Consider the following 26,920-nt stretch of genomic DNA (forward strand, 5'->3'; position numbering starts at 1 on the left):
CTTTTTGCATTCTAGTTTTAATGAATGGAAAGAAATCTTCTTTGCCTTGTCTCATTGACCTTAAATTTAGGGCGACATAATACATGAGTTTGAGTAGGTGTCCATTGGTATAGTCAAAATGCTGAAGTGTTGGCAGAGGCATGCTCTGGGTAGGGCGACGCAATCTCATGTCCCTCACCTGGGAAAAGAAACTCCTGCTAGGGATTTTGGGGTGGTGTATTTGTGATTATATTCAAGAAAAGAGACGTATGGTTATCGTAGCAATAAAGAAATCACCCTGTTGTCTATTGAGGGAAGATCATGGAAGATCCTCTCCACTGCCTTCTCCCAATGGCTGAAGAGGTCCTTCCAGAGTTGCAGTACAGTCTTCACCATCCAAGAGATGCCATTAACATAATTGTTGCTGCACAGTAAATTCACATTATGTGTAAGGAATTGTACAAACTGCTATATTTGCTTTTACAACCTCAAGAAAGAGAACTTGTGAAATATCCTCCCTATACTTGGCTGTCTTCTATATGACATGCAAGCCGCAATCCTTTCTAGCAGAGTTCCAGGTCTTTGGCAACTCTTTCTCTAAGACACATGACAAAAATAAGCCTTTTACAAAAGGCCTCTTCAAACCATTTCCGACAGCTCAACATGGATTCCTGAAACATCGATTCTCCTGCTCCTTGGATGCTGCCTGACCTGCTGCGCTTTTCCAGCAACACATTTTTCAGCCCACAGCTCAACATATCTTCCATCGATTTACGATCTAAAATGAGATTCCAGAAAGCATGGACCAATTTCCATACCTTGGGAGTTCCCCTTAAAAGCAGATATAGATGACAGAAGTCATTATCATCTCCAATGGAACAACTTTGACCAACTGAGGAAAAGTGTATTTAAAATCCAAGATTAAGATCACTGTTACCGGGCAGTAGCAATTCCTGTAGATGCTGTGAAGAATTGGAAAACCTACAGCAGGAACCTCGGTGCTGGAGAACTCCAAGCAACAGTGGCAAAACTGATGCTCTAAAGTAGCATCTTCTAAACCAAACATACCTTCTGAAATATGTATTAACATATGTGATTGTATGAATTTCCAGGTACAGAGACCACTACTGTTATTGTAAGGTTTCACTAAATGTCAGTTATTTTAAGTGACCGCTTAACAAAGTGGGTTTTCTGTGATGTGTTAAGTGACTGATCCATTGTATCAGTAGGCATGAGTGCCTTAGGTGCCCAAGTTTGAATTGGATGAAAAATGTGGAATGATGCCAAGGAAATCATCCACTCCTTATTTTTATAACCACTAAACGTGATCAATTCATTATGGAAGTGAAATAACTCCACAAAGGCTGATATGCTCATCAAACAAGTGACTATAGAGCTTATTCTATACAGCCATTCTTTACATGTGCATAGTAAATTACTGATTCAGCTAGCTCAGAGCCAGCTCCTAAAGTGAACACAACCTCTGACACTAGTGTGTGTGTGTATGCATGATTATGCATGTGGTGGTGCATGGCATGGTGGAGGTGTTGTCATAGAAAAAAAGCCTATTAATTTCCCAATATTCGTCTTGAGTAAATCATGAAAGAGAATGTTGTACATTGCTCCACAGGACAAGTATTCCTCTACCTAGTTCACAATTCCCAGGTACAGGACATCAGAAAAACTCTTAATTCCCTTCCCTGGGATTTATAACTGGCCCTGTATCTTTTGATAGGCCCAATCCCAGCATCACCATTATTGAGGCAGAAGTGGATGTCTCTCTACTTCCATCTAACTGCTCTGGTCAATAGCTCAATGTTGTCTTCTGATCCTTTACCAACTAGCGCTTTAGACTCTTGGACTAAAGAGGTTAAAATTGAAGGAAATGTGCAGATCTGTAACTTTTAGCCATGATCCCCTTGCCCCCTCCTAGGGAAGACACAGCTTTAAACGTTTAAAGGAGATTCAGGAAAAACATTCAAAATTAAAGGAAATGTCAAGGCTCTAGAACAGAGCAATACTTTGGGTACTAATAGAGTCAAGAAGGGGCAAAGAGTGTGACAAAAGAGTGTAAACAGAAGATCCTTGGGAAAAGTTGATGAGCAGAGAGATTTTGGAGTTCAGGTCCATTGTACTCCTGAGGTGGCTGTGCAGGTGGATACAGTGGTCAAGAAAGCACTGTATCATTGCTTTAGAAAGTATGCTTGCCTTCATCGGACGGGGTATTGAGTGTAAGAGCTGGCAGGTCATATTAAAATTGTACAAGACTTTGATTTGGCTGCATTTAGCATAAGGTATACAGTTCTGGTAACCACATTACCAGAAGAGGGTAATGGAGAGGGTGCAGAGAAGGTTTACGAGGATGTTGCCTGGTATGGAAGGTTGTAACAATGCAGAGAGGTTGAGTAGGTTAGGATTGTTTTCATCAGAAAAAAGGAGGTTGGGGTGGGGTGACCTGATTGAGGTCTACAAAATCATGAAGGATATACAGGGTGGATAGAGAGAGGCTTTTTCGCTGGGTGAGGAATTCGATAACGAGAGGTCACGTATTCAAGATGACAGATGACAAGTTTAAGGGTGATACACGCAGAAGTACTTTACACAGGGTGGTAGGTGCCTGGAACACGTTGGTAGTAGAGGCAGGCACAACAGATTCATTTAAGGTGTGTCTAGACAGATGCATGAGTAAATGGGGAGCAGAGGGATAAGATCCTTAGGAATTGGGCAGTAGGTTTAGACAGTGGATTTGGATTGGCACAAGCTTGGAGGGCTAAAGGGCCTGTTCCTGGTCTGTAAATTTTCTTTATTTAATAGTTAAGACAGTGTCAGAGAGAATTAGAAAAACTTCCAGTCTTAAGGCATCGTATCATAGTCATAGAGATGTACAGCATGGAAACAGACCCTTTGGTCCAACCCGTCCATGCAACCAGATATCCCAACTCCATCTAGTCCCACCTGCCAGCACCCGGCCCATATTCCTCTAAACCCTTCCTATTCATATGCCCATCCAAATGCCTTTTTAAATGTTGCAATTGTACCAGCCTCCTCCACATCCTCTGGTAGCTCATTCCATACATGTACCATCCTCTGTGTGAACTAGTTGCCCCCTAGGTCTCTTTTATATCTTTCCCCTCTGACCCTAAACCTATGCCCTCTAGTTCTGGACTCCCCGACCCCAGGGAAAAGACTTGGTCTATTTATCCTATCCATGCCCTTCATAATTTTGTAAACCTCTATAAGGTCACCCCTCAGTCTCCGCTCCAGGGAAAACAGCCCCAGCCTGTTCAGCTTCTCTCTATCGCTCATATCCTCCAACCCTGGTAACATCTTTGTAAATCCTTTCTGAACCCTTTCAAGTTTCACAACATCTTTCCGAAGGAGACCAGAATTGCATGCAATATTCCAACAGTGGCCTAACCAATGTCCTGTACAGCCGCAACATGACCTCCCAGCTCCTGTACTCAATACTCTGACCAATAAAGAAAGGCATACCAAATGCCGTCTTCACTATCCTATCTATTTGTGACTCTGCTTTCAAGGAGCTCTGAACCTGCCCTCCAAGGTCTCTTTGTTCAGCAACACTCCCTAGGACCTTACCATTAAGTGTATAAGTCCTGCTAAGATTTGCTTTCCCAAAATGCAGCACATCGAATTGAACTCCATCTGCCACTTCTCAGCCCATTGGCCCATCTGGTCCAGATCCTGTTGTAAATGAGGTAACACTCTTCGCTGTCTACTACACCTCCAATTTTGGTGTCATCTGCAAACTTACTAACTGTACCTCTTATGCTCACATCCAAATCCTTTATGTAAATGACAAAAAGTAGAGGACCCAGCACTGATCCTTGTGGCACTCCACTGGTGACAGGCCTCCAGTCTGAAAAAGAACCCTCCTCTACCACCCTCTGTCTTCTACCTTTGAGCCAGTTCTGTATCCAAATGGCTAGTTCTCCCTCTATTCCATGAGATCTAACCTTGCTAATCAGTCTCCCATGGGGAACCTTGTCGAACACCTTACTTATAGATCATATTTACAGCTCTGCCCTCCTAATCCTCTTTGTTACTTCCTCAAAAAACTCAAATCAAGTTTGTGAGACATGATTTCCCATGCACAAAGCCATGTTGACGATCCCTAATCTGCCTTTGCCTTTCCAAATGCATGTACATCCTGTTCCTTCCGGATTCCCTCCAACAACTTGCCCACAACCGAGGTCAGGCTCGCTGGTCTATAGTTCCCTGGCTTGACTTTACCACCCTTCTTAAACAGTGGCACCATGTTTGTAAACCTCTATAAGGTCACCCCTCAGTCTCCGCTCCAGGGAAAACAGCCCCAGCCTGTTCAGCTTCTCTCTATCGCTCATATCCTCCAACCCTGGTAACATCTTTGTAAATCCTTTCTGAACCCTCACCTGTGACTATCAATAATACAAATATCTCAGTAAGAGGCCCAGCAATCACTTCTCTAGCTTCCCACAGAGTTCTAGGGTACACCTGATCAGGTTCTGGGGTTTTATCCACCTTTATGCGTTTCAAGACATCCAGTACTTCCTCCTCTGTAATATGGACATTTTTCAAGATGTCACCATCTATTTCCCTACAGTCTATATCTTCTATATCCTTTTCCACAATAAATACTGATGCAAAATACTCATTTAGTATCTTCCCCCAATTTCTGCAGCTCCACACAAAGGCAGCCTTGCTGATCTTTGAGGGGCCCTATTCTCTCCCTTGTTCACCTTTTGTACTTAATGTATTTGTAAAAACCCTTTGGATTCTCCTTAATTCTATTTGCCAAAACCATCTCATGTCCTCTTTTTGCCCTCCTGATTTCCCTCTTAAGTATACTCCCACTTCCTTTATACTCTTCTAAGGATTCACTCAATCTATCTTGTCTATACCTTACATATACGTTCTTCTTTTTCTTAACCAAATCCTTAATTTCTTTAGTCATCCAGCATTCCCTACACCTACCAGCCTTTCCTTTCACCCTAACAGGAATATACTTTCTCTGGATTCTCGTTATCTCACTTCTGAAGGCTTCGTATTTTCCAGCTGTCCCTTTACCTGTGAACATCTGCCCCCAATCAGCTTTCAAACGTTCTTGCCTAATACTGTCAACATTGGTCTTTTTCCAATTTAGAACTTCAATTTTTAGATCTGGTCTATCCTTTTCCATCATAATTCTATTAGATTTAAAATAATGGTCACTGGCCCCCACTGACACCTCAGTCACCTGCCCTGCCTTATAGCATTAAATTAAGTGGTGGTAGGTATAGGACAGATGTTAGGAGTAGGTTCTTTACTCAGCGAGTCGTGAGTTCATGGAATGCACAGCCAGCAGCAGTGGTGGACTCTCCCTCTTTGTGGGCATTTAAGCGGGCATTGGATAGGCATATGGACGATAGTGGGCTAGTGTAGGTTAGGTGGGCTTGGATTGGCGCAACATCGAGGGCCAAAGGGCCTGTACTGCGCTGTATTCTTCTATGTTCTATTTCCCAAGAGTAGGTCAAGTTTTGCACCTTCTCTAGTAATTGGTAGAATTGCTAGAAATGAATCAATTTGGTCTAATAGTCATCGTGAGAACTTGCTGCAGAGTGACCAAGTTTCGGAATTGCATATTCTAGAAAGTAAATGTTTTTTTAGAAGAGATGGACAAACTGGAAAAGGATGATGGGTGGACTTAATGATAGTGAATGGGATAATGACAGTGGGGAGAAAGGATCTTTGATCAGGAAATTAAGTAGGAGAATCATTTTGATTGACACTAAACAAAATGGGGCAGAAACTTGATGGTTATTGTTCAGACATTTGTGACAGATACTGTTCTACACCACAGATTTTATCAGGAAATTAGGGGCACATATAATACGGATAATACAACAATCATGGGGGTGGGGGTATTTAAATTCTCAAACTAGGCCAACCAAATATGCAGAAATAGAAATGGGTTTTTGAGATCTGTTTCTGGGATCTTGCTCTGGAGCAGGAAAGTGTGCAATACTAGAGCCAAAATTAGAAAGGTTTAATTAATTATCTTGTTGTGAAGGGGCCTCCAGGAAATGTGAATATGGTCCGAATTTTGCATTGAGTGGAAACTGCAGAGGCATTAGTCATAATCTTTCAGCCTTCCTTAATCTCAGGTGCCAGAAGACAGGAAGATTGTGAGCATCACACCTCTATTTAAAAGAAGGTTGGAAGGATAGGCTTAGTGATTACAGACATAAAAGTTTAACTTGCATAGTGGGAAAGCTTTTAGAAACAATTATTTGGGATACAACTAATAGTCACCTGGAGAAAGGTGATTAGGAAGAGCAAGCATGAATTTCTCAAGGTGCAATGGTGTATAACTAACTTGCTGTAGGTTTTTTTAAGAGGTAAGAGTGTTGATGAGGACATGGTTGTTGATATGGTCTTTCTGAAGATGTGTGGCATAATATTGAACAATAGACTTGTGTTACAACACAGGGTAAACACCCCCACCCCCACCCCGCTAATTTAAACGAGTAACACAGAAAAGATTTGTCCCATGCAGTAATCTGAAATTCGAGAGGCCAAGAACTATTTAAAGTAAAAATTTAACAACTTTGTTTCTTAAAGTATAACACAATAATTAACAACCAACTTTTTATAACTCCTCTAACCTATCTTTTACTTTCTCATCTATAATACTGGTGCGATAAAACCCCCGAGTAAGATTTACCAAAATTCAAATTTCAAAACCAGGCAGCTGTCGAATCTTCGCTTTCTATCTTCCTCTGTAGGTTTTCTTCTTCTTAGGTTTTCTGTTTCACTGTTTGTTGACAGATAAATGTATCTTTAAGAGAGCTGATTTTCCGGGCAGTCGGCTTGGCAGTTCTCCCTGAACTGTTCACGTTTTCCTGGTCTTTTACCCCCAAAGCATCGAATTGTTATTGGTTTTTAATATTGTCAGTATATTAAATTCAAACTTGTTTGGAGTTTTGGATTTTTGGGGGTATAATTTAAATTGTTCGAATTGGAATTTATTTTTGTCTCCAGGCTACCAACTACACGCTGCTGGACCAAAAGGTTACATTGTATCTTGTTCAGAATACTTGATGCTGTCAGGTTGTTCTGCTAGCTTTCAACTCTCTTAAAGGTACAGTACACTTCTACACCTTCATAAACACGTGAGAAAAATGAGAAGCCATGGAATAAAGGGACAGTTGCAAAATGAATACAAGATTCGCTGATTAATAGGAAGCCAAGTAATGGCCAATGGATATTTTTTGAGCTGAAGAAAGGTTTGTAGTGGAGTTCCCCAGGGAGTGGCATTGAATCTGTTGCTACTCCTGCGATTATATGAATGATCTAGATCTTGGTAAGCAGGGAACAACTTCAAAGTTTCTAAATTATAGAAAACTTAGAAGCATTATAAACTGAGAGAAGAACAGTGTGGAATTCCTCCAAACTTATCTAAGTTCTTTTGAAGTGGGTGGATAGGTAGCAGATGAACGTCAATGCCAATGAATGTGCTATGATGGGTTTTGATAGGAAGAACATGGGCAAATAATACAAAATAAGAGATACAGTTCTGAAGAGGGTGATGGAGCACGGCGATATGGCTATATTTTAAGGATGGCATGGGGGGTGGGGTGGGGGGCGCGAATGTAATGGTGGTATCTATTTGGGAATGAGATGAGGAAAATATTCTTCACTGAAAGGGTTGGAACTCTCAGAATTCTCTACCACAAAGTTTGCCAACCATGGATATTCTCAATCCACTCAAGTAGGCTCTTTTTAAAAAAAAAATGGACCGGCTTTTCTCCCAATACTTGGCAATCTTTGCACACACTCTCAACTTCATTTGTGCAAGTTCATTTGTGTTCTTTTTGAGTGTTGGTATTTTATATTAAACAATGCGAAATTTACATATTTTCACTTTAAGGGTATTTAATAAGCATTGTATTGTTATACTGAGTAATAGACCAAAAATCAATAAAGCTTTGTATTTATTTTGCATCACTCATGAATTTGGGATGTCCAACACCACTCTACAGCTGATGGAATGCTCTTAAAGATTATAATGAGGGCAATGGGCAATCAATTTTGTATAATTTTTTTTAAAAATTGATACTTGGGATGTAGGTATCATTTCAGGGTTTGTATTTACTACCCATATTACTGCCATAGTCCTGGGGTGCAGTGTAGTGTCCTAGGCCCAACCATCTTCAACTGCTACATCAATGACCTTCCCTCCATCATAAGATCAGAAGTACAATCATCAGTAAATATTGTTATTATTTCAGCACTATTTACTACTTCTCAAAGACTGAAATAGCTCATGTCCACGTGCAGCAAGACCTAGACAATATCCAGACGTAGACTGATAATAGCAAATAATATTCATGCTACACAAGTGTCTGACAATGACTGTCTCCATCAAGAGAAAATCTTATCATTGGCATTAGCAGTACTGCAACCCCCACTATTAGTAATCTGGGACCTACCATTTGAGCAGAAGCTGAACTGGATCGCTCGTATAAATGCACTGACTACAAGAAGGAACAGGTCAGAGGCAAGAAGTTCTGCAACAAGTAACTCACCACCTGTCTCCCCTAATGCCTGTCCACCAACTACAAGGCACAAGACAGCAGTATGAAAGAATACTCTACATTCGTCTACACGAGTGCAGCTGCAACAATAATCAAGACGCTTGAAAGCATCCAGGGTACAACCGACTGTGTGTTTCTTCTACAAAGCCATAAAAAAAACTTAAGTTTTAATTGTATTATGTAATAATATGTTTTCCTCTGTTCTTTTGAAGATTTTGGGCTGTGATGTAATGCAATAGTACAGCTGTTTAATTAAAACTATATGCAAATCATTATTTTGGAACTACATATAAATGGGAAATACTGATGCTTCAATACGCCACTTTCAACATTCACTTCTACCTCCTGAGGTACGTGGCAGCTGTGTGTACCACCTAGAAGATGCATTGCAGGAATTGCCTTCCACAGCTCTTTCCAAGCTTTGACCTCTACCATCTCAGAAGAATAATGGAAACCGATTCATGGGAACACCATCACTTTGAAGTTGCACACAATCTTGACTTGGACTTCCAAAGGACACTGGCCTTGCTAGTATTGCCTACACAGTATCAACAAATTTTAAAATGGATAACACTAAGCAATTTTTTTAAATTTAACAATAGTTAAAACCCTTAGGTAATGGTTTCCAGTAAAGCAAACATAGTGTAAAAGCTATGTCGTTGTGGTCTCTGCACATCTTGTTTTACAATTGCATTACGCTTTTTGACTACCAGAAATATGTACAACATTACTACTGCACTCTGTCTACTGAACTGATGTTCAGTTGGTAGCATCCTCAACTGAGTCAGAAGTCTGCACATTCAAGTCTTATTCCATTGAGCACAGAAGTATGGACTGACGTGTGCTAGGTGCTTCGCTGTCAGAGGAGCCATCTTTCAGATGAAATTTCAAACCTAAGTCCACTTGTGTCAACGTGAAGAATGTCATGGCAGCTCCTCAAAGACATGCAAGGGAATTAGCCCAGTGTCGTAGTCAATGATCATCTTTAATCAGCATTAGTGCTTTAAAAGAAATCAGTCTGATCATTGTTGCACTGTAGCTTGTGGGTATTTGCTGTGATGCTTCTTTGTGTATTATAACATTGGCTAGAAAGCACTGTGGAATGTCTAAGCTCCAAGAATTAGTTTGTTGAACTGTGACTGGCTTGTTTTTGTTCTTTCAATGAGGAAAGGATACTAAGCATGAAACTTAACTGTCGATTCAAAGTAATCTAATGAGCTCATCTGGGTGTAAAACGGGTTTTAAATCTTGGTTTGAGCAAGTATTTATTCAGCAGGAGGTTAGTATGCAGCAGAGAAAACAATTTACTTCTGCACTCCAGGGCACAGCAAGGTGTATGATCACAAGCTGAGGCTTACTACAATCACCAACTGTTTGCTGAAAAAGTCTATAAATGCATGTGGTGATACACACTGCCTTTAACTTCACATATTTCATGTGACTTAAGCTTGACATTGGGAAGATGTTTGTACCTATTCTAATGGGTTGTACGTACTTCTCTACCCCACAAATTGTGCCAATCTGCATAGAATTGTACACATTTATTTTGTCTCGTTCTCCAGAATATGGTGTTGGGCATGAGCTCCTACCAATGTGCTTAAGTAATGAAGCACTTTAAGAAATTAGTGGCAAAGAGCAATTCTTCACATTGATTTATTTGAACATTTTTGAGGGAGGTGCTTTAAATGATGTTGGACCCTCCCACTGGATCATGAGCAGGCATTAGGAGCTCACTAAAGGCAAAAATTAGGACTGCAGATGCTAGAATCAGAGTCTAGATTAGAGTGGTGCTGGAAAAGCACAGCAGCATCCAAAGAGAAGGAAAATCGATGTTTTGGGCAAAAGCCCTTCAACAGGAGAGGTAAATGGGAAGGAGGTAGGCTAGGGAGAAGGTAACTAAGAGTGCAATAGGTGGATGGAGGTGGGGATGAAGATGATAGGTTGGAGAGGAGGGTGGAGCAGATAGATGGGAAGGAAGATTGGCAGGTAGGACCGGTCATGAGGATGGTGCTGAGCTGGCAGGTTGGCTCACTGTAAAGGCAAGTGTCAACAAAGTGACAGCTGTTGGGGAATCAGCCTTCCCGTGCCTTAATATTGCCCCTCCTTGGTATCTTTCCTTGAATGCAAATGCATCTTGACATTTACAGAATCTGATTAATTGACCAGTTGAAGTAGTTTCCTAGACTGTCAGTACCAATTAAAATAGTTGGAATCATGTGAACATTTTAAGTTTCATTAAGTCTACCTATCATTTAACATGCTTACAAGTTCTTGTGATGAAGTTATTCAGGATAACTAAATTAGCTTCCAATATAATTTCTGCCAGGTATTCTATTTCATGTAATTATAAAGGTTAAAATACCAATGTACGTAATCAGTGTGGTTTCCTTTCTCTGACTAACATTACAAGATTTAGTAATATAATTTCTATATTTGGTAATGAGCTTGAAGTAACACCACCGTTTTCAAACGTTCGGTTCATTTAGATTTGAGCATATCCTATTCAGCTTGAGAGACCGGGTCTTAAAACTCCACAAAGCCCTGATAACCTTTTAAGTTTTAATGATACAATGTAATATGTTTTTCTTCTGTTCTTTTGAAGATTTGGTGCAATGAAATAGTACAACTGTATATTAAAACTGTATGTAAATCATTGTTTTGCAATTCTACATGAAAGCACCAGTGCTTTTGTGCAATCAGTTACTTTTGTGTTAATGAGCTAAACCCTGACTTAAAAAAGGGTTCAGAAGTGGTTTTGAAATCAAACCACCAAAAAAGTGCTGTTTTGGCTGGTTATGAAAGCATCTGTTAAAACAGATGCAAATACTGCGAAAACATGAAGGCAAATGCAATTCAGCGTCCAAGCTAGGAGAAGAATATATTTTCTGTAGGCTATAATCATTTGTAATTTGCTGAAATTTAATATATCTTGTTTGGCATAACTGCCTCCTGTACCTGTCGAACATAACCATGGGAATGATAGTTCATACAGAAGGTCTTTCCACTGTTGCCAAAAGGGAATGAGGTTAGAGACAAAAAACTGCAGATGCTGGAATCCAAGGTAGACGAGCAGGATGCTGGAAGAACACAGTAAGCCAGGCAGCATCAGGAGGTGGAGAAGTCAATGTTCCGCTCAAGTCCTTGAAAAGGGTTACACGTGAAATGTTAACTTTTCCATCTCCTGATGCTACCTGACTTGCTGTGTTCTTCCAGTCTCCTGCTTATCCAAAAAGGGGAATATAAGCAACGTTGTATTTTACATGTTCATCCTGTGAATTAATTTTCACAAATTTGATTATTCTTAACATTGATTGCAAACGATGCTATTTAAAATGCGGAGCTCTCCCACGTCCAAGTACCAACACGATCAAAGGCACGCAAATGCTATAATGAGTTAATTGTTACTTTGAAATGTATATTTTTACTGTTGTTCTTTTGTCAGAAAATGTCATTTGTGTCTGTAGCTAACAAAATGAAATGGGGAAAAGATGGATTGAAATACATTTTTTAAGCCATTAATCCATGAATCTTGATGGTTCACCTTTTTGCTGAGGTATTTGTATGTGCTTCAATTGCCATTAAGTTTTCCTGTCATCTCGTTTTAGAAAAAAATTGGAGTATGTGTCAATGAGCGAACAACACTTTTAAGTATCACAGGTGAATGATACATAAGAACTGTGATTCAAGAATTATGGTTAATTTGTCATGTGGATTAAACACTTTAAGTTATTACTGAATTCCCTGACATGACTTTAGTGAATCAGAGGATAGTTTAAATCAAGAAGCTGTTAAAGTCACAGCATCACTGATATGCTCCTCTGAATTAGAAAAGGTGAATTCAGTGCTAAAAAGCAGGATTCTAGAGTTGCTGCTTTAGTGTTTGGGAATCTTCTCATATAATTTTGATTTTATTTTTGGCTAACTTGTAAATGTGCTCCTGATTGCTATTTGAGGAAGCTCCTGTGCTGCCTCCCCCATTGACTATGAATGAGCAAACATGGAGCCCATGTTTGCTTCAAGTTTTTCACAAGCCGTAACAGAGGTAAATTGGAGGAAATTGAGGAATTTGCTATTTGAACACTGACCTATGCATTGACTTCTGGAGCAATTAAGCAAATCTGGGTATGGTTGGCATTGGGGTGTGATTTGTAAGGATAGCTTAGTGTTTAGTACCACTGGGACAGAATCTGAAGTATTACTAGAGGACTTTTGTGATGTGACTGTTTTCTTTTGTGGGAGGTGAAATCTTGTTGTTTGGCAGCAGTAGGCAAGGGGGTGATGTCTCAGGAAATTGGAGTGATGGATGTTGGATGGATGGGTTTCAACAGCATTGCAGGAAGATGTTTGGGCACAGTAACATTGGAGGGAACCTGGTGTCAGCAGTAATGTGGAGAGACCTAAATGAATGACCGCGTATATAAATGATTGGGCCATGGGGAGGGGGCAAACCTTGTGGTAAGTACTAGGGTTGGACAGTTATGGAAATTTGAGATGTAGCATCTGATTAAATTGTATTTGATAGAGAAAAATAAATTGAGGCTGGGAGAATTTGGTGCAGGGTTGCTGAGGATACTAGACAATGTGGGTTTTGTTTTTAATGCCCTTTATGTTGCAACGTTCATGGTGTCCCCAATCAATGGTTGAGGCCCATAGCCAGTTTAACAAATATTTTTAAATGTTTCTGATACTTCCTGTAACTTCAGAAATTTCCTTATATTATGTTCTGCTTTAATTTTCTCACATTATGTTGGGCAGCTGTGCAACTAGGTAAATGTTGCATCCTGCTTGCTGCAGGTCATACTGAAATATGACCAGGCTTCAAATCTGCATCCATTCGTACTGTATGTTACAAGAATAGCTGTGTGTCATATAACCCTTCAACACCTCTCTTCTTTGGAATAAAATCTCTCAGCCATACAATGGAAAAAAGATTATTTCAAGCTAAATTATGTATTTTCTTTTATTTCAGATGCAAAGGGAGATGGTTCACACAAAAGATGCTCCTCCATCCTTTCGACACCATGGGCCTCTTCCTCATGGACCACCAAGTTCACCACCAATACCTCAATCAATGCCACCGTCTCCATCTAGAATTCCATATAATGGAGGGAGAACCATACCTATGCCAGGCAGTGCCACTGTTCCCAGGGACAGACTGTCCAATATGCCACCATCAAGGTCCATCTCCCCCAGCCCAAGTGCCATCTTGGAAAGAAGAGATGTGAAACCAGATGAGGATTTAAGCGGTAAAAATGTTGCCCTTTTCAGAAATGAAGGTCTGTATGCTGATCCTTATATGTATCTTGATGGGCGAATGAGTATTGCTTCATCCAGCACTGGAATTCCTGGGGATGTCCCAGACCATATCCTATATCACCGCCCTTCATTGAGGTCTGGCAATACATATCCAAGCACCAATGTGCAGGCTGACCTAATGGAGCAGTCGCTATATAGAATAAAGCCAAGAAAATATTCTGACAGTTATATTCCGTCAATTGTCTCCAAAACACCCCCACCTTCTCCTCAGAAGATCAGTGAAATGCGAATCATGGATATTCATGGACAGAGTTCCCATCTGAGTCATCCTGTTCAACTTGATAGGTCCTGTTCCATACGGAGCTCCCTTAGGAAGGATTCTGGGACATCTATAGCTATGGAAGCAGCAGCTATCAAGGCGCGCAGTGCTGCTTCCTCGCCCTCTGTTTCAGACGTCATCCCATTTTCAGCTGACAAGCAAATGTCTGGGTACAGCAGCACTTCTGCAACACCGAATGACCCAGAAACCAGGTAAGGGGGAACAGATAAATGATTGCAGATAAGCTGTTCAAGCTGATGACTGCTGTGATTCGGTAAATTTCATGCTTGCAGATGTATTGTGAAATAATAAACTAACAAAACAAGTTAGTTTTTCTTTACTACTGTGATTCAAGTTTAAGTAAATTTATTAATACTAAGCATGTTTTGTCAACCTTACTGAATTCAGAAGACACAGACTAAATGATGGCAATGTAATCCTGAGCCTTGAGTTGACTGTTATCAAGGTGAAAAGTTGCGGTGTTAGAGTAGTTGGCAAGCTGGTTACAAAAAAAAATTGGGTTTAAAATTAGTTATTCGAATTAGCAAGTATAATATAGGATGTATCTGTATCAAATGGACTACAGCTAGGGATGAAAAATAAATGCTGGCATTGCCCACATCCCATGGATTAATTGATTTTAAAAATCGGCATTTCGTGTGGATTGGTGATTTGACTATTTTTACATAAATGATTTGTACTTGGGTTTCATAAATATAGTTTTAATATTTGTGAATGACACCAAATTAGAGGGGCATGGTCAATATTGAGGAAAACTGAAACAAAAAGCAATATATTTGTAAGTGTTCAGAATGGGCAAATGAATTTCAATGTAAACAAGTGTGGGATAATATGTTTCAGTGGGAAGAAAAGAAGGCTATGCCTTGCTGTCAGTTTCTAGGGTGGAGGGCAAAGAATCTAGGAATACACATTCGCAAATAGTTCTTTCAAAATCCCTGACTGACTATAAAATGCAAGCAAAACACTTGGGTTTATTTATTGTTGCCTGCCTCTGAGGGACAATTGTATACACATGCACGAAGATATAGCAGAGACACTTAGATCTGTATAAAACACAATTAATTTATTAAGTACTTAAATAAATAACACACTTTTAACTGCCAGAGATATCTCAACCACTGTCTTTCACCACCCTGATTTTTGTAACTAACCCCAAATGTTATTATCCGGGAGAGTTGGCAGGCTGGCCAGGCTGGAACTCTGCTCGACTGTCTTTACCATACCTCCTGACATATGGGGTACTTGCAGCGTTAATCTTTGAAGTTTTGCTGAACAATCAGGGATTTTCTGGGTTGCTTTGTACACCAGTGTCTGTGCCATGTGACTAGTTCTGAATATTTTGTCCAAATGCATGCTTTATTTAGTAGAAACAGCAGTTACTGATTACCTGTAGTTTTAACTCCTAACAGACCTGAATGACTGAGCATAATTCCACCACAACTCAGTGTAAAGCCTCTTATCAGTTCCTGTTATCTTTAGCCTTATCCAATATTATAAATAAATTTTTGGTCAAACCTTGATTAAACTAAGATTGGAACTTTCTATTGTAGAGCGTGTGCCTAGTGTTGTGTACTGTCTCTGATCACCAAATTGTTTAATTGTAGCATTACACCTTCATCTTCCAGATCAGAAGAAGCAAATAATTACCAAGAACCTTTATCCAAATCATAATGTACAGTGAAACTTTGTGACGTGTAATTACTTTGAAAGTCAGAACACTGACTAGATCACATTGTGTACAGTTTGGGTGGTTTGTACTTTTTACTTTAACTACTTTTAATAGACAAAAGTGCTAAGCAAACAATTTAACTTATTTCTATCATAAAGTATTATCTATTTTATCTTGGTGTAATGGTTTGGGATGGGGTAACAAACTGCCCACTGATCTCCATCAGTGGTGGTCCTGTCAACCACTTGAACCATGTGACGAAAACACTTTGGCGACGACTCAGTAATTTTTCTTTATGTAGATTCAACAGCACCATCAACACGTAGCTATCCTCGGGGAGAGTGCATCATAACATTCTTCTTGGCCACTGACATGTTCTGGTTACAATCTCTACCATATGCAGTTCAGTCACATTGATGTGACTTAATCTTGAGAATTAGCGAAATTGGCAACATCATTATGGATGTTGTAACAAAGCCAAAATTCCCTGACATGCATTCTCATCATTGCTGTACCTTCTCTCATCTCATCAAAGGTAGTAGACCTTGCATACTGCTCAGGCTCTCTGATCTGTGAACTGTAGACTTAAGACTTAAGTCATGTTGGATGGAAGGAACTTACCATTTTAAGAGACATCTTCAAGACTGATGGGGTGAGATTTGCAATTATCCAACAGGAGCAATATATTTATTGAAGGCAAAATTTTCTTTGGCACAATATTCCCTTCAGAAAGAGAACCATTTTTGATAGAGTGCCCTTGAAATTTAGGTGTTCTTATCGAAGTTTAGTAGTTTGGGCCTGAACTAATTAGAGGTTAGAAGAATGGGAGGTGACCTTGTTGAAGTTTACAAAATGCTTAGGAGACTTAACATAGTTGCAAAACAGTTGTTTTCCCTTGTGGGAGAATTTAGGATCTCAGTAAGGGGTTGCCCATTTATGACCAAAATAAAGAGGGATTTCTTCTCTCACATGGTGGTGGCTCTGTGGAATTCTTTATTGAAGCGGACTTAGAAGCTAGGGCATTAGTATATTCAAGGCTAAGGTTAGAAATCTTTAATCAGTAAAGGAATCGAGCGTAGTGGGGAAAAGTTAGGCAAGCAGAGCTGGGGATAATCAGATCAGGCATGATTTCATTGAATGGCTGACCAGATTTGATGGGCTGAATGGCCTTCTACTCTTCCTGTATCTTATGGTCCTATCCTCCTCTTGTGAAATGTCCATTCTCTGTGACATGTGTTTCCCAAAAAAGGCTGTTTGGTTAACATTGTAAATTTGTTCGTTATGTAACCACCTTTAATAGCTGTCCTCAAATTAGTTTTTGTTTTGGATGGCCATCAAATCAAAAAGATTCTGCCACTTGTTTTGATCTTTGATCCAAAAATCCAAGAATCTTGCCATGATATTGTTCTTCCTGCTTATAGGCGACTCACCTTGCCAGCATTTAAAAAGTGTAACACTTGGCACTCTTCTTGATTTTGTGAATATTGCCATGGATTGTTTTAACTCTCCATGGGGTAGTGTGTTAACTATTCATTTTCCTGCTTCAAAACATGTTAAAACTGAGAGGATAATGGTTTTTCTTGATCTTTTTGTTTGAAGCACCTGGTTCATTGGGCATTTCTGGCTTATGTTCAAAAGTAATTGTAACACTAAATCAAGTGTGGGTTTAGGGCTTTGAAATACCTCCTCGGTCTTTCCTGCTGTCTCACTTACTTTAAAATGGTTCCTGTGGTTCACCTGCTGCAAACAAGTACTGTTATTTATCACTCAACCAAGCACCGAGACAAGGAAAGCAAATTTGTTTCATCTGTGTGCAACCCACAATCCAAATCAGTGTCAGTGAAGAAGGGTGAATCAAAGAGGTAGACTTCTTGCCTGCAGAAAATTCTTTTCTGAGAACAGAAGGTTCCTTGATTACATAATTGAATCATAAGGCCTGGTGTTGCCGGTGTAATCATTTGGTCTGACCTTGCTATCATTCCTGATGATGCACACACAACCTGGAAACGGCAGATGTTGAGAGGGAATGTGATCTGAATTGGGGATGTGGAACATAAAAAATACAATGTTAAATCAAAACTGCATGCGGTTGTGGAACTTTAAATGAAGGTTACTGTAGTTGAGATAGTAGCTATGAGGGAAAGTACACTAATGTTGTAACAATATCCCAGAGTTCATCATCTTTATTTAACTCTGGACAAATTCTACTGCATTTCATGAGGATAAATTTAAATAAAGCATTAACATCTCTAAATGCAACTGTGCACTTAGTGAGGGAGAAAGGGATGAAGATAAACATACCAAGCTGATAAATTATTTTCTCTCTTTTGTGTCTTGATATTGTACCAGGAAGAAAACACTCAGGCCAAGTGTAAGTCACTGCTGGCTGAGATTTAAATGCTGATACTGCAATGTGCAGGTTCATAAAAGCCTCTGTTCCTACTTCTCTGAAGTCTGTTGAAAGAAATAATGGTGATGGCAAGTTTCAAGTATGCACAAAAATAGCTCAGGAGATTAATAACCATGCTCATAAATGTTCACTGAGAGAAAGCCATTTAATAGCTCGTTAATCATAAGTGACAGTCTAGCCAGTATAAATGTTCTATCAATGTTGCTTCAACTACTTAATGTATTTGTGTGCTATAAACTTTTCCATATGAAAATCCATAACAGCATCTTCTAAAATTGGGAAATCTCTTGCATACTTCAGAAGAGAATGAAGTATAAAATATTCAGCAATCTAAACGATGAACTCATGGCCTCATAAGACTTTATTTTAGTATTGTTTCAAATTCTTGGTTAAAGATGTTTGAATTTAACTCGGACGATCATGTGGAGAATTGCATGCAAGTGCTCAACTGAAAAATTGTTTAAACTATATATTCATTGGATTTGATGGGCTGCAAGCTTCACTGAACTAGATCTTTTAAGTTTTCCCAATGGTTGCTTCAGTGAATTGATCCTGTACATAGCTGAGTTACAGACCAATGCACTCCAAAACAGTCATTGGATTTCAGCAAGCAGAAACACGTGGATTCCTCCTCCACCCTACCTGCCTTTGTTTATTCAACAGTTCAGGGACACGGAGTCAATTGGTAGTACCATCACCATTGTTGTAGAATAAATGAAATAACTTGGCAAAGATCAGGGTACAAACATGAGGCTTCCTTTGTCTACACACAATGTAGTCACTGTGTCTTCAATATAATAGAATCCCTACACTGTGGAGTGTTTCTCAACATGTAAGTAAGTGATAAATGCAATATTATATGTTCTAATGATTGAGGTAAAAGAAGGCAATGACACTGTGGTCCCAATTCAAATAAATGTTCCAGTTAAAGGACGTGAAGAAGCTTTCAGTACTGTAAAGGTGATTTAGTGCAAGCCATTGATGAGACCAACATGCTGAGTTGTATCAGGTTTTTGTTTGTTTCTTCTATTCTTGGATGGAATATGGACATCAGTGGTAAGGCCAATGTTTGTTGCCTTTCCTTAATTGCTTTTGACTTAACTGACTTGCTAGGCCATTGCAGAAGGCAGCTAAAAGTTTACTAGTCAACCACATTACAAAGAAGATGGAATCGCATGTAGGCTAAACCAGATAAGGTCAGTTTTTTTTCCCTTATGGATATTAAGTGGACGGGTTTTCACAAAAGTCAATGATAGCTTTGATTATTTTTATTCAACCTAGTGTGAGATGTTGTAACTCCTCTTATCAGGTGGGACTTGAACCTCACCCTCCTGACTCAGAGAGGGTCAGTACTACTACACTGCAAGCACCTCCTTGACCGTATTCTCATGGTCACCGATATTGAGACTTGTTTTCAATTCTAGATTGTAGTAATTGAATTTCAATTCGATCAGCTGCTGTGGGATTTGAACACGTTTCCAGAGCAATTAGCCTGGGCCTTGATACTATCCCAGTGACATTATCATTCCACTTCCATTTCTCCTTTTGCTGTGTTAATGCAATCTAATGGTGAGATTCTATGAGGGAATTTTCTGCTCCTTTGCGATAACTTGAAAAATATACAAAATCACTGAACAGACTTATTTTGCATTCTAGACCTGTACCTTTTGGCATTTGTGGAACAGAACCATTGATAGTTGAGGCATGGTCCAAACCTCCAAACTATCCCCCAGCAGTGTCAAGAGGAACATACTTAGATGTATGATTAGTCTTCATTCCCAAGTTAAGACTAAATTTTCTTTGTCATCTTTGATAAATTTGACTGTTTCCATTTGTAATGGATTTGAGTTCCTTCATTTTGTATTAGCAATTTCTGATTCTCTCTCAGCTTTTATTTTCTTGTTTAGTGAATGTGATCTGAGGAGTCATGACCTTTGCTGACAACCCAGAATAATAGTACCCAAAAGATTGTTCAGTTGATCAACTTTTCCTTCATCTTGAAGTCAGCACAATATTGAGTCAAACCATAGGAGGAACGAGGCAGGTTTTATGTTTTGTGCAGTATAATCGTAGCTGTATTAAAATGATGGGTGTGTCTTGTTTCCCAAATTGCATTTTGTTTTATCCTTTTATTTTCATCTTAGTCTTTTTTTGAAAATAATTTTACTTCCTTGAACTAAAAGTTTTTAATAATCCATGACATACTTGGAGAACTTGAGTAAGTGGTGAGCATGTCTCTGCATAAACCATTGTCTGGTGAGCAATAAATGTTCATTGCATATGATCAGGCAATGATATATATTGTAATTCAGATACAAGGTCCTGGAGTTTAATCCAACCATAGTTAGTAGGAGGGAGTTAGATTAAGTGCATAGAGTGCAAAAAAAATTAATCTGCTACCTGGATGTTTTTGATGGAGGCAACTTAGATCGAGCTCCCACTATGTAGTTAGCAGTCAGATGTAGAGAATGAGTATTACTGAAAAGGCACATTTTTATCTCTCTCACTGCAGGATGATTTGATAAACATTTTCTCCTTCTGAAGAAGCATCACTGGACTCTAAACGATAAGTTTGTTTCCTTTCCACAGACCTAGGAGAAAGTGAGGACTGCAGATGCTGGAGATCAGAGCTGAAAAATGTGTTGCTGGAAAAGCGCAGCAGGTCAGGCCGCATCCAAGGAGCAGGAGAATCGATGTTTCGGGCATAAGCCCTTCTTCAAGCTTATGCTCGAAATGTCGATTCTCCTGCTCCTTGGATGCTGCCTGACCAGCTGCACTTTTCCAACAACACATTTTTCAGCTCTTTCCACAGGCCTGTTTAGTTTTTCCAGCAATTTGTTTTTGCAATACTGTAGAGACATGGGTTCGAATCCCACCATGGCAGATTGTGAATTTATATTCAACAAAAATAAATTCAGGAAGTAAGAGTCTAATTCTGACTATAATATGATTGTCAGAAAACCTATCTGGTTCACTTGTGACCTTATAGACAGAAACTGCCTGCCTTACCTAGTCTGCTCTGCATTGCACTCCAGACCCACTGCTATGAGGTTTACAGTTAATTGCCCCAGGCAATTAGGGATGGGCAATAAATGCTGGCCTAGCCAGTGAAGCCATCATCCAATGAATCAATAAAAACAAAATTAGAAAAGTATTAATTCTTGGTTATTAGATTAAACAAAACTGGGTAGGATGTTTAATATTTCTGCTCTTTGAAAATGTGATTTTTTTAAATTCACTCGTGGAATGTGGGTATCATTGGCTGGGCCAGTATTCATTGTCAGTTGCCCTTGAGAAGTTGGTGAGTTGCTGACTTGAACAATTGCAATCCATTTGGTGGAGGTATACTTCTCAGTGCCATTAGGGAGGCAGTTCCAAGGTTTTGATTGAGCAGACTATAGACATGAACACCACCTGATATGGAAGTGTATGTTCCTGTTTTATCTTTCCGTAATGTTTATTGTCGTAAATGCCTATAAAAGAATCTGGATTTGTCAATTATCTTTGCATCTTGCAGTAAACCACCAATTTTCTCCATCTGTCAAAGGCATTAAACTCACTCAAAATCACTTCCCAGAGTTAAAATTAATCTTGACCAGCCAAAGTGTACAAAATTCTATTATAGAACAGTATAAACCATCAGACCAATGTCCCACAGGTGGGCCGTTTCCACATGATTGGATTTCCCTGGGATAGACTTGATTTATATGATGATTTTGGAAGTATGAAAGGCCTATTACTTTCAAGCTGTGATTGGATTTTCTTATATATGACCCATCTCCATCATCCTAATTGCCATTGGAATGATAATACTTTTTTCAACTATCATTTTTTAAAGTAACACCTGTATAGAGATTTTTATGTTTAAATATTGATTGTCCTTTGCTGCTCAAACTTTTTCTCCTTACTGTTGCCTATCATGTATGTAACAGCTTTCCCAATCGAGTTACCTCATGTATTTTTGCTACGTTTTGCGAAAATATTCATGCAATGAACTGACTACTGTTTGTACTCTGAATTGTTTGAGTTGCTTCTTTCAACAAAGTTACAAACCCAGTGCTTTTATCAACCAGTTAGACTTGTAGAACTATTTTTACTCCAAGCACTACCTATCATATTAATACCATCAGTACCAGCACTCAAAAGGGAAATGCTACTAACCTTAAGGCAGCTAGAGGTATGGAAGGTGATGGTGTAATTGCATTATCACTGGATATTAGCCCACAGACCCCAAGTAATATTGTAGGGACCTGGATTTGAATCCCTCCTCCTCAGATGGTGGAATTAAGAATTGAATGACCTTGAAATCATTGTCAATTGTCAGAAAAGCCTGTCTGGTCACTCATGCCCTTCAGGAAGGAAGTTGTCATCCTTCTCTGGTCTGACTTGCATGTGCCTTCAAATCCACAGTTGACTCTTAATTGCCCTCTGTGCAATTAGGGATGGGCAATAAATGTTGACTTAACTGATACCACCCTCAATCAATGAATGAATAAATAAATAATGCGGATTTACTCGATTGTCTACATCTTAACAGGCTTTTGTTAAAATATATAAAGGCAATGAGCTTTACTTGTTCAGGGTATCACATCATCATTCTGAATCTTCATGTTTAAAATATGGCTTATTATTTAAACTTGTTACTCAAACTTATTATTCAAAATTGTAATGTAAATATATATTTGTGGGATAGGTCTTTTCATAGACTGTAGTCTCAAATGGGTATCATACTTATTTAACTGTTGTACTGTTAGTACTGAACTGAATCATGGTTTTCTTTTTAGGGAGCGAATGAAGGCTATGGAGAAGCAGATTGCTAGTTTGACTGGTCTTGTTCAGTCTGCGCTTTTCAAAGGGGGTAATAATGCCAAAGAAGTTCCTGGGTAAGAAAATGGAGTGATTTTGTACATCTTGCTGTTTATGTAATGATTTCCACGCCTTAAAGAATTGTGACAATTGTATGTTGACGTAAAATAAAACTGATATATCAATTTATGTCCATTTTTCTGTTTCAGTGAGAAGATAAAAGCTACACCACTTAGCAGTTCTGAGGCACAAGGTATTTGTTCTTCATTCTGCAATATTTAAAGCTACACGGTTTTCAAAAATGTTTGTAATGTTGTATAGGTATTGTTAAACATGAATAAATGCATTGTTGTGCATTCCCACATTCGGCACCCAATGAAAACCTGACTGGTTAAAATTTTCAGCTAATAATTTTAATGCAGGAGATGAACATGATCAAATACAAACAAAAACAGAAAATGCTGAAAATACGGAATAGGACTGGCAGCAGGGAGAAATATTGTTAGTATTTCAGGTTGACAACAGTCATTGGAATATCTTCTAACACTTGTTCATAATCATTGAATAAATCATCAAAGCTTCTTGGAGCCTTCCAAACTGTAAACACTACCACCTGGGCAAAGGCAATTGATACGTGGGAATATCATCTCTTGCAAGTTCCCCTCCAAAGCCACACCATCTTGACTTTGAACTATATCATCATTCCTTCACTATTATTGGATCAAAGCAGGCCAAGAAATTGGCTCATCACCACCCTCTCCAGGGCTTCTCCAGTGACATCCACATCCCATGAACAAATATGTATGAAATATTCAACTATTTTGTCTAAACCTCCAGAGCTGGGTGACATGGTTTTAGTTTAATGTAACATTTGAGAATTATTGATGTAATAATCTGGTACTCCCGTTGGTACTGTATTGAAGCATTAGGCTGAATTCTGTGCTGAAAATCCTAAAAGAATTTCAAGTGTAACTAACTGAGTGAACTTGACAGTAGTTATCAAAACATCATGCACAATTATGCAGGTTAGGTATGTTCTTCCAGTTGGGCAAGGAAACTGGATAAAAAGATTTGGTCGCTTAATAAAAAATATATACACACCCATCAAAACCATAGAACATAAGAGCAGGAGTAGATCATTTGCTTTGATTCAGTGTCATCATGGCTAATCACTCAACATGTTCTAATTTTGTCCTCATTCCTTTTTATCCCTCATCTCTAACAGTCTCAAGCATCTCTGCAAGACCTCCCATCCTGGAAATGGGCTACCTCCAAGGTTTTAAAGAAAATAAAATTAAGATTATGTTGCAGAGATGCTTTTGCACTGTTTGTGTGAAATTGCTTTTTTTCTTAGTTTGAGCATCAGTTTTTATTGAAGTGTCTCGGAATTTGACCAGGACAAAGTCTAGGTTATTTCCATGACATTGAAATCAGCCCAAATGTCATTGTTTGTTCACCCTGTTTGACGCTGCAGCACAATTAGTAAACGTGCAGATGACGGTAACTGAAAATTTAATAAAATACAACATAAATTACTGTCTTGTTTTTCTGGCTTGGGATGAAAGTATTGCTAATTTAATTCCAGAATTTAATATTGTCCAAAGTTTGGTTGCACTTGGCACTTTGTTTTAATTTATTTATAGGAAGAACGCTGACCTATTGTATACGTGTTTGTTGCCAAGTTTCCAATATCCTTTACATTTAGTTACTAAGATCCATAGATATATGTTTACTTGTAAACTTTTTTCCCATGGGAAAACTAAGAATCTGCAGCTACAACATTGTCGTGAGACGTGGTGATCCTTGGCCCCACAAATGGAGCAAAAGAGTCAGGCAAATGGACAACAATTGGATCAGTGAAAGGCTAGTTCAAGTACTTTTTTCTACAAGTAGAGTTATGCAGTGTTTTGCTGAGGTAGATTGCCTCATTATTTTTGACAGGTTTCATTGTGAAATAACAGTGGGCATAGGAGAAGGTAAGGACTGCAGATGCTGGAGAGAGAGTCGAAAAGTGTGGTGCTGGAAAAGCACAGCAGGTCAGGCAGTATCCGAGGAGCAGGAGAGTCGATGTTTCTGCAAAAGCCTTCTTGATGAAGGGCTTGCGCCCAAAATGTTGATTCTCCTGCTCCTCAGTTGCTGCCTGACCTGTGCTTTTCCAGTGCCACACCTTTTGACTCTAACAGAGGATAGATGAAGGGCAGCACTGTGGCTCAGTGGTTAGCACTGCTGCCTCAGCACCAGGACCCCAGTTCAATTTCTGCCTCGGGGGGGTCTGTCTGTGTGGAGTTTGCACATTTTCCCCGTGTGTGTGTGGTTTTCCTTTTGGGTGCTCCGGTTTCCTCCCACAATCCAAAGATGTGCAGGTCAGGTGAATTTGCCATGTTTAATTGCCCATAGTGTTAGGTTCATTAGTCAGGGATAATTATAGGGTAGGGGATTGGGTCTGGGTGGGTTACTCTTCGGAGGGTCAGTGTGGACTTGTTGGGCCAAATGACCAGTTTTCATAGTGTAGGGAATCTAATTGAGGGTAATTTCAAAATTATTAATGTCCCAAATGAGAGACTTGTAACAGGCATAGTGATGCATTGAAGTTAATGTAGGGTCACATGAATATGGAGATAAGTGGAGAACATATAGGTGAAAATGACATGATTAAAATTAAATGGGGTCTTGTATTGAGATTTTTCTCAGTTGTTGCTATTATTACCACAAATCACCTGGACTCGGAAACCAAAGAAACATTATTTATATTTTTAATTGCGATTAGAGTAAAACAATTGTGGGGTGGGGTGGGGAATACAGTACAGATCTGATGGGTTCAATAATCAATTTTTCTTGTAATTATGGAATTGTTCAGTATAGGAGGTAAATCACTTCACCACTCATGCCTGTCAGGAGTGAGGTTACCAACTTAGTCCTGTACATCATCTCTTTCTTTCTATAATATCAAATTACTTTTTATTTTAGAATTCATATGTATTCTGCTTCCACCGCTGTTCCTAATAGGATGTCCATGTACAAACTTAGATAAAATAAAATCCTGCTGAATTCCCCTTTCATTCTGTGAATGATGATTTTGTATTTGTCTTTCAATTACTGACTCGTCACTTGGTTTTGCCCAGCCCCCTATTTGCTCTACTAAATCCCTCTGAAATGCCTCTTTGATTTATTCCTAATCTTACTCTAATGGGAAAAAATGTCAGTTTCTCTGTGTTCGTGTATGTTCATTTATACTCCTTTTAGAAGTGACTATTGCCATTCACTGCATTATGAGTAAAAGATTTGCTGTTAAGTTGCTGACGAGCAGATAGTTTGAGGTGTGGCTCTTTGAAGTGTGTATCATAAATGCAAACATGTATGTTCCATTAGATCGTGAAAGTTAGGCCACTTTTGGAATATTGTGTGCAATTCTGGTCTCCTTCCTATCAGAAGGATGTTGTGAAACTTTAAAGAGTTCAGAGAAGATTTACGAGGATGTTGCTGGGGTGGAGGATTTGGGATATAGGGAGAGGCTGAATAGGCTGGGGTTGTTTTCCCTGGAGCATCAGAGGCTGAGGGCTGACCTTGTAGATTTATAAAATCATGAGGGGCATGGTTAAGATAAATAAACAAGGTCTTTTCCCTGGGGTGGAAGAGTCCAGAACTAGACAGCAGAGGTTTAGAGTGAGAGGGGAAAGATTTTAAAAGAGACTTAAGGGGCAACATTTTCACACAGAGAGGATGGTGTGTGTGTATGGAATGAGCTGTCAGAGGAAGTGGAGGAGACTGGTACAATTACAACATTTAAAAGGCATCTGAATAGGAAGGTATATGAATAGGAAGGGTTTAGGGGGATATGGGCCAAGTGCTGGCAAATGGGACTAGATTAGGTTAAGATATCTGGTCGG

The 26,920-nt window shown here is 39.2% G+C and overlaps 1 protein-coding gene across 13 annotated transcripts in view; it reads left to right on the top strand.

Moving 5' to 3' along the window:
* LOC122550039 (sickle tail protein) overlaps positions 1-26,920 on the top strand; it is a 720,789-nt gene that overhangs the window by 595,042 nt on the left and 98,827 nt on the right. For all 13 annotated transcript variants that reach the window (XM_043690462.2, XM_087987428.1, XM_087987424.1 and 10 more), the window contains 3 exons: positions 13,522-14,339; positions 23,012-23,110; positions 23,243-23,286. In XM_043690462.2, the coding sequence (XP_043546397.2) occupies positions 13,522-14,339; positions 23,012-23,110; positions 23,243-23,286 (961 nt within the window). The remainder of the gene's footprint in view (positions 1-13,521; positions 14,340-23,011; positions 23,111-23,242; positions 23,287-26,920) is intronic.

This window comes from Chiloscyllium plagiosum, unplaced genomic scaffold (genome assembly GCF_037043375.1).
Source record: "Chiloscyllium plagiosum isolate Xiang-an unplaced genomic scaffold, Cpla_swu_hap1 HiC_scaffold_5, whole genome shotgun sequence".
Taxonomy (NCBI): Eukaryota; Metazoa; Chordata; class Chondrichthyes; order Orectolobiformes; family Hemiscylliidae; genus Chiloscyllium; species Chiloscyllium plagiosum.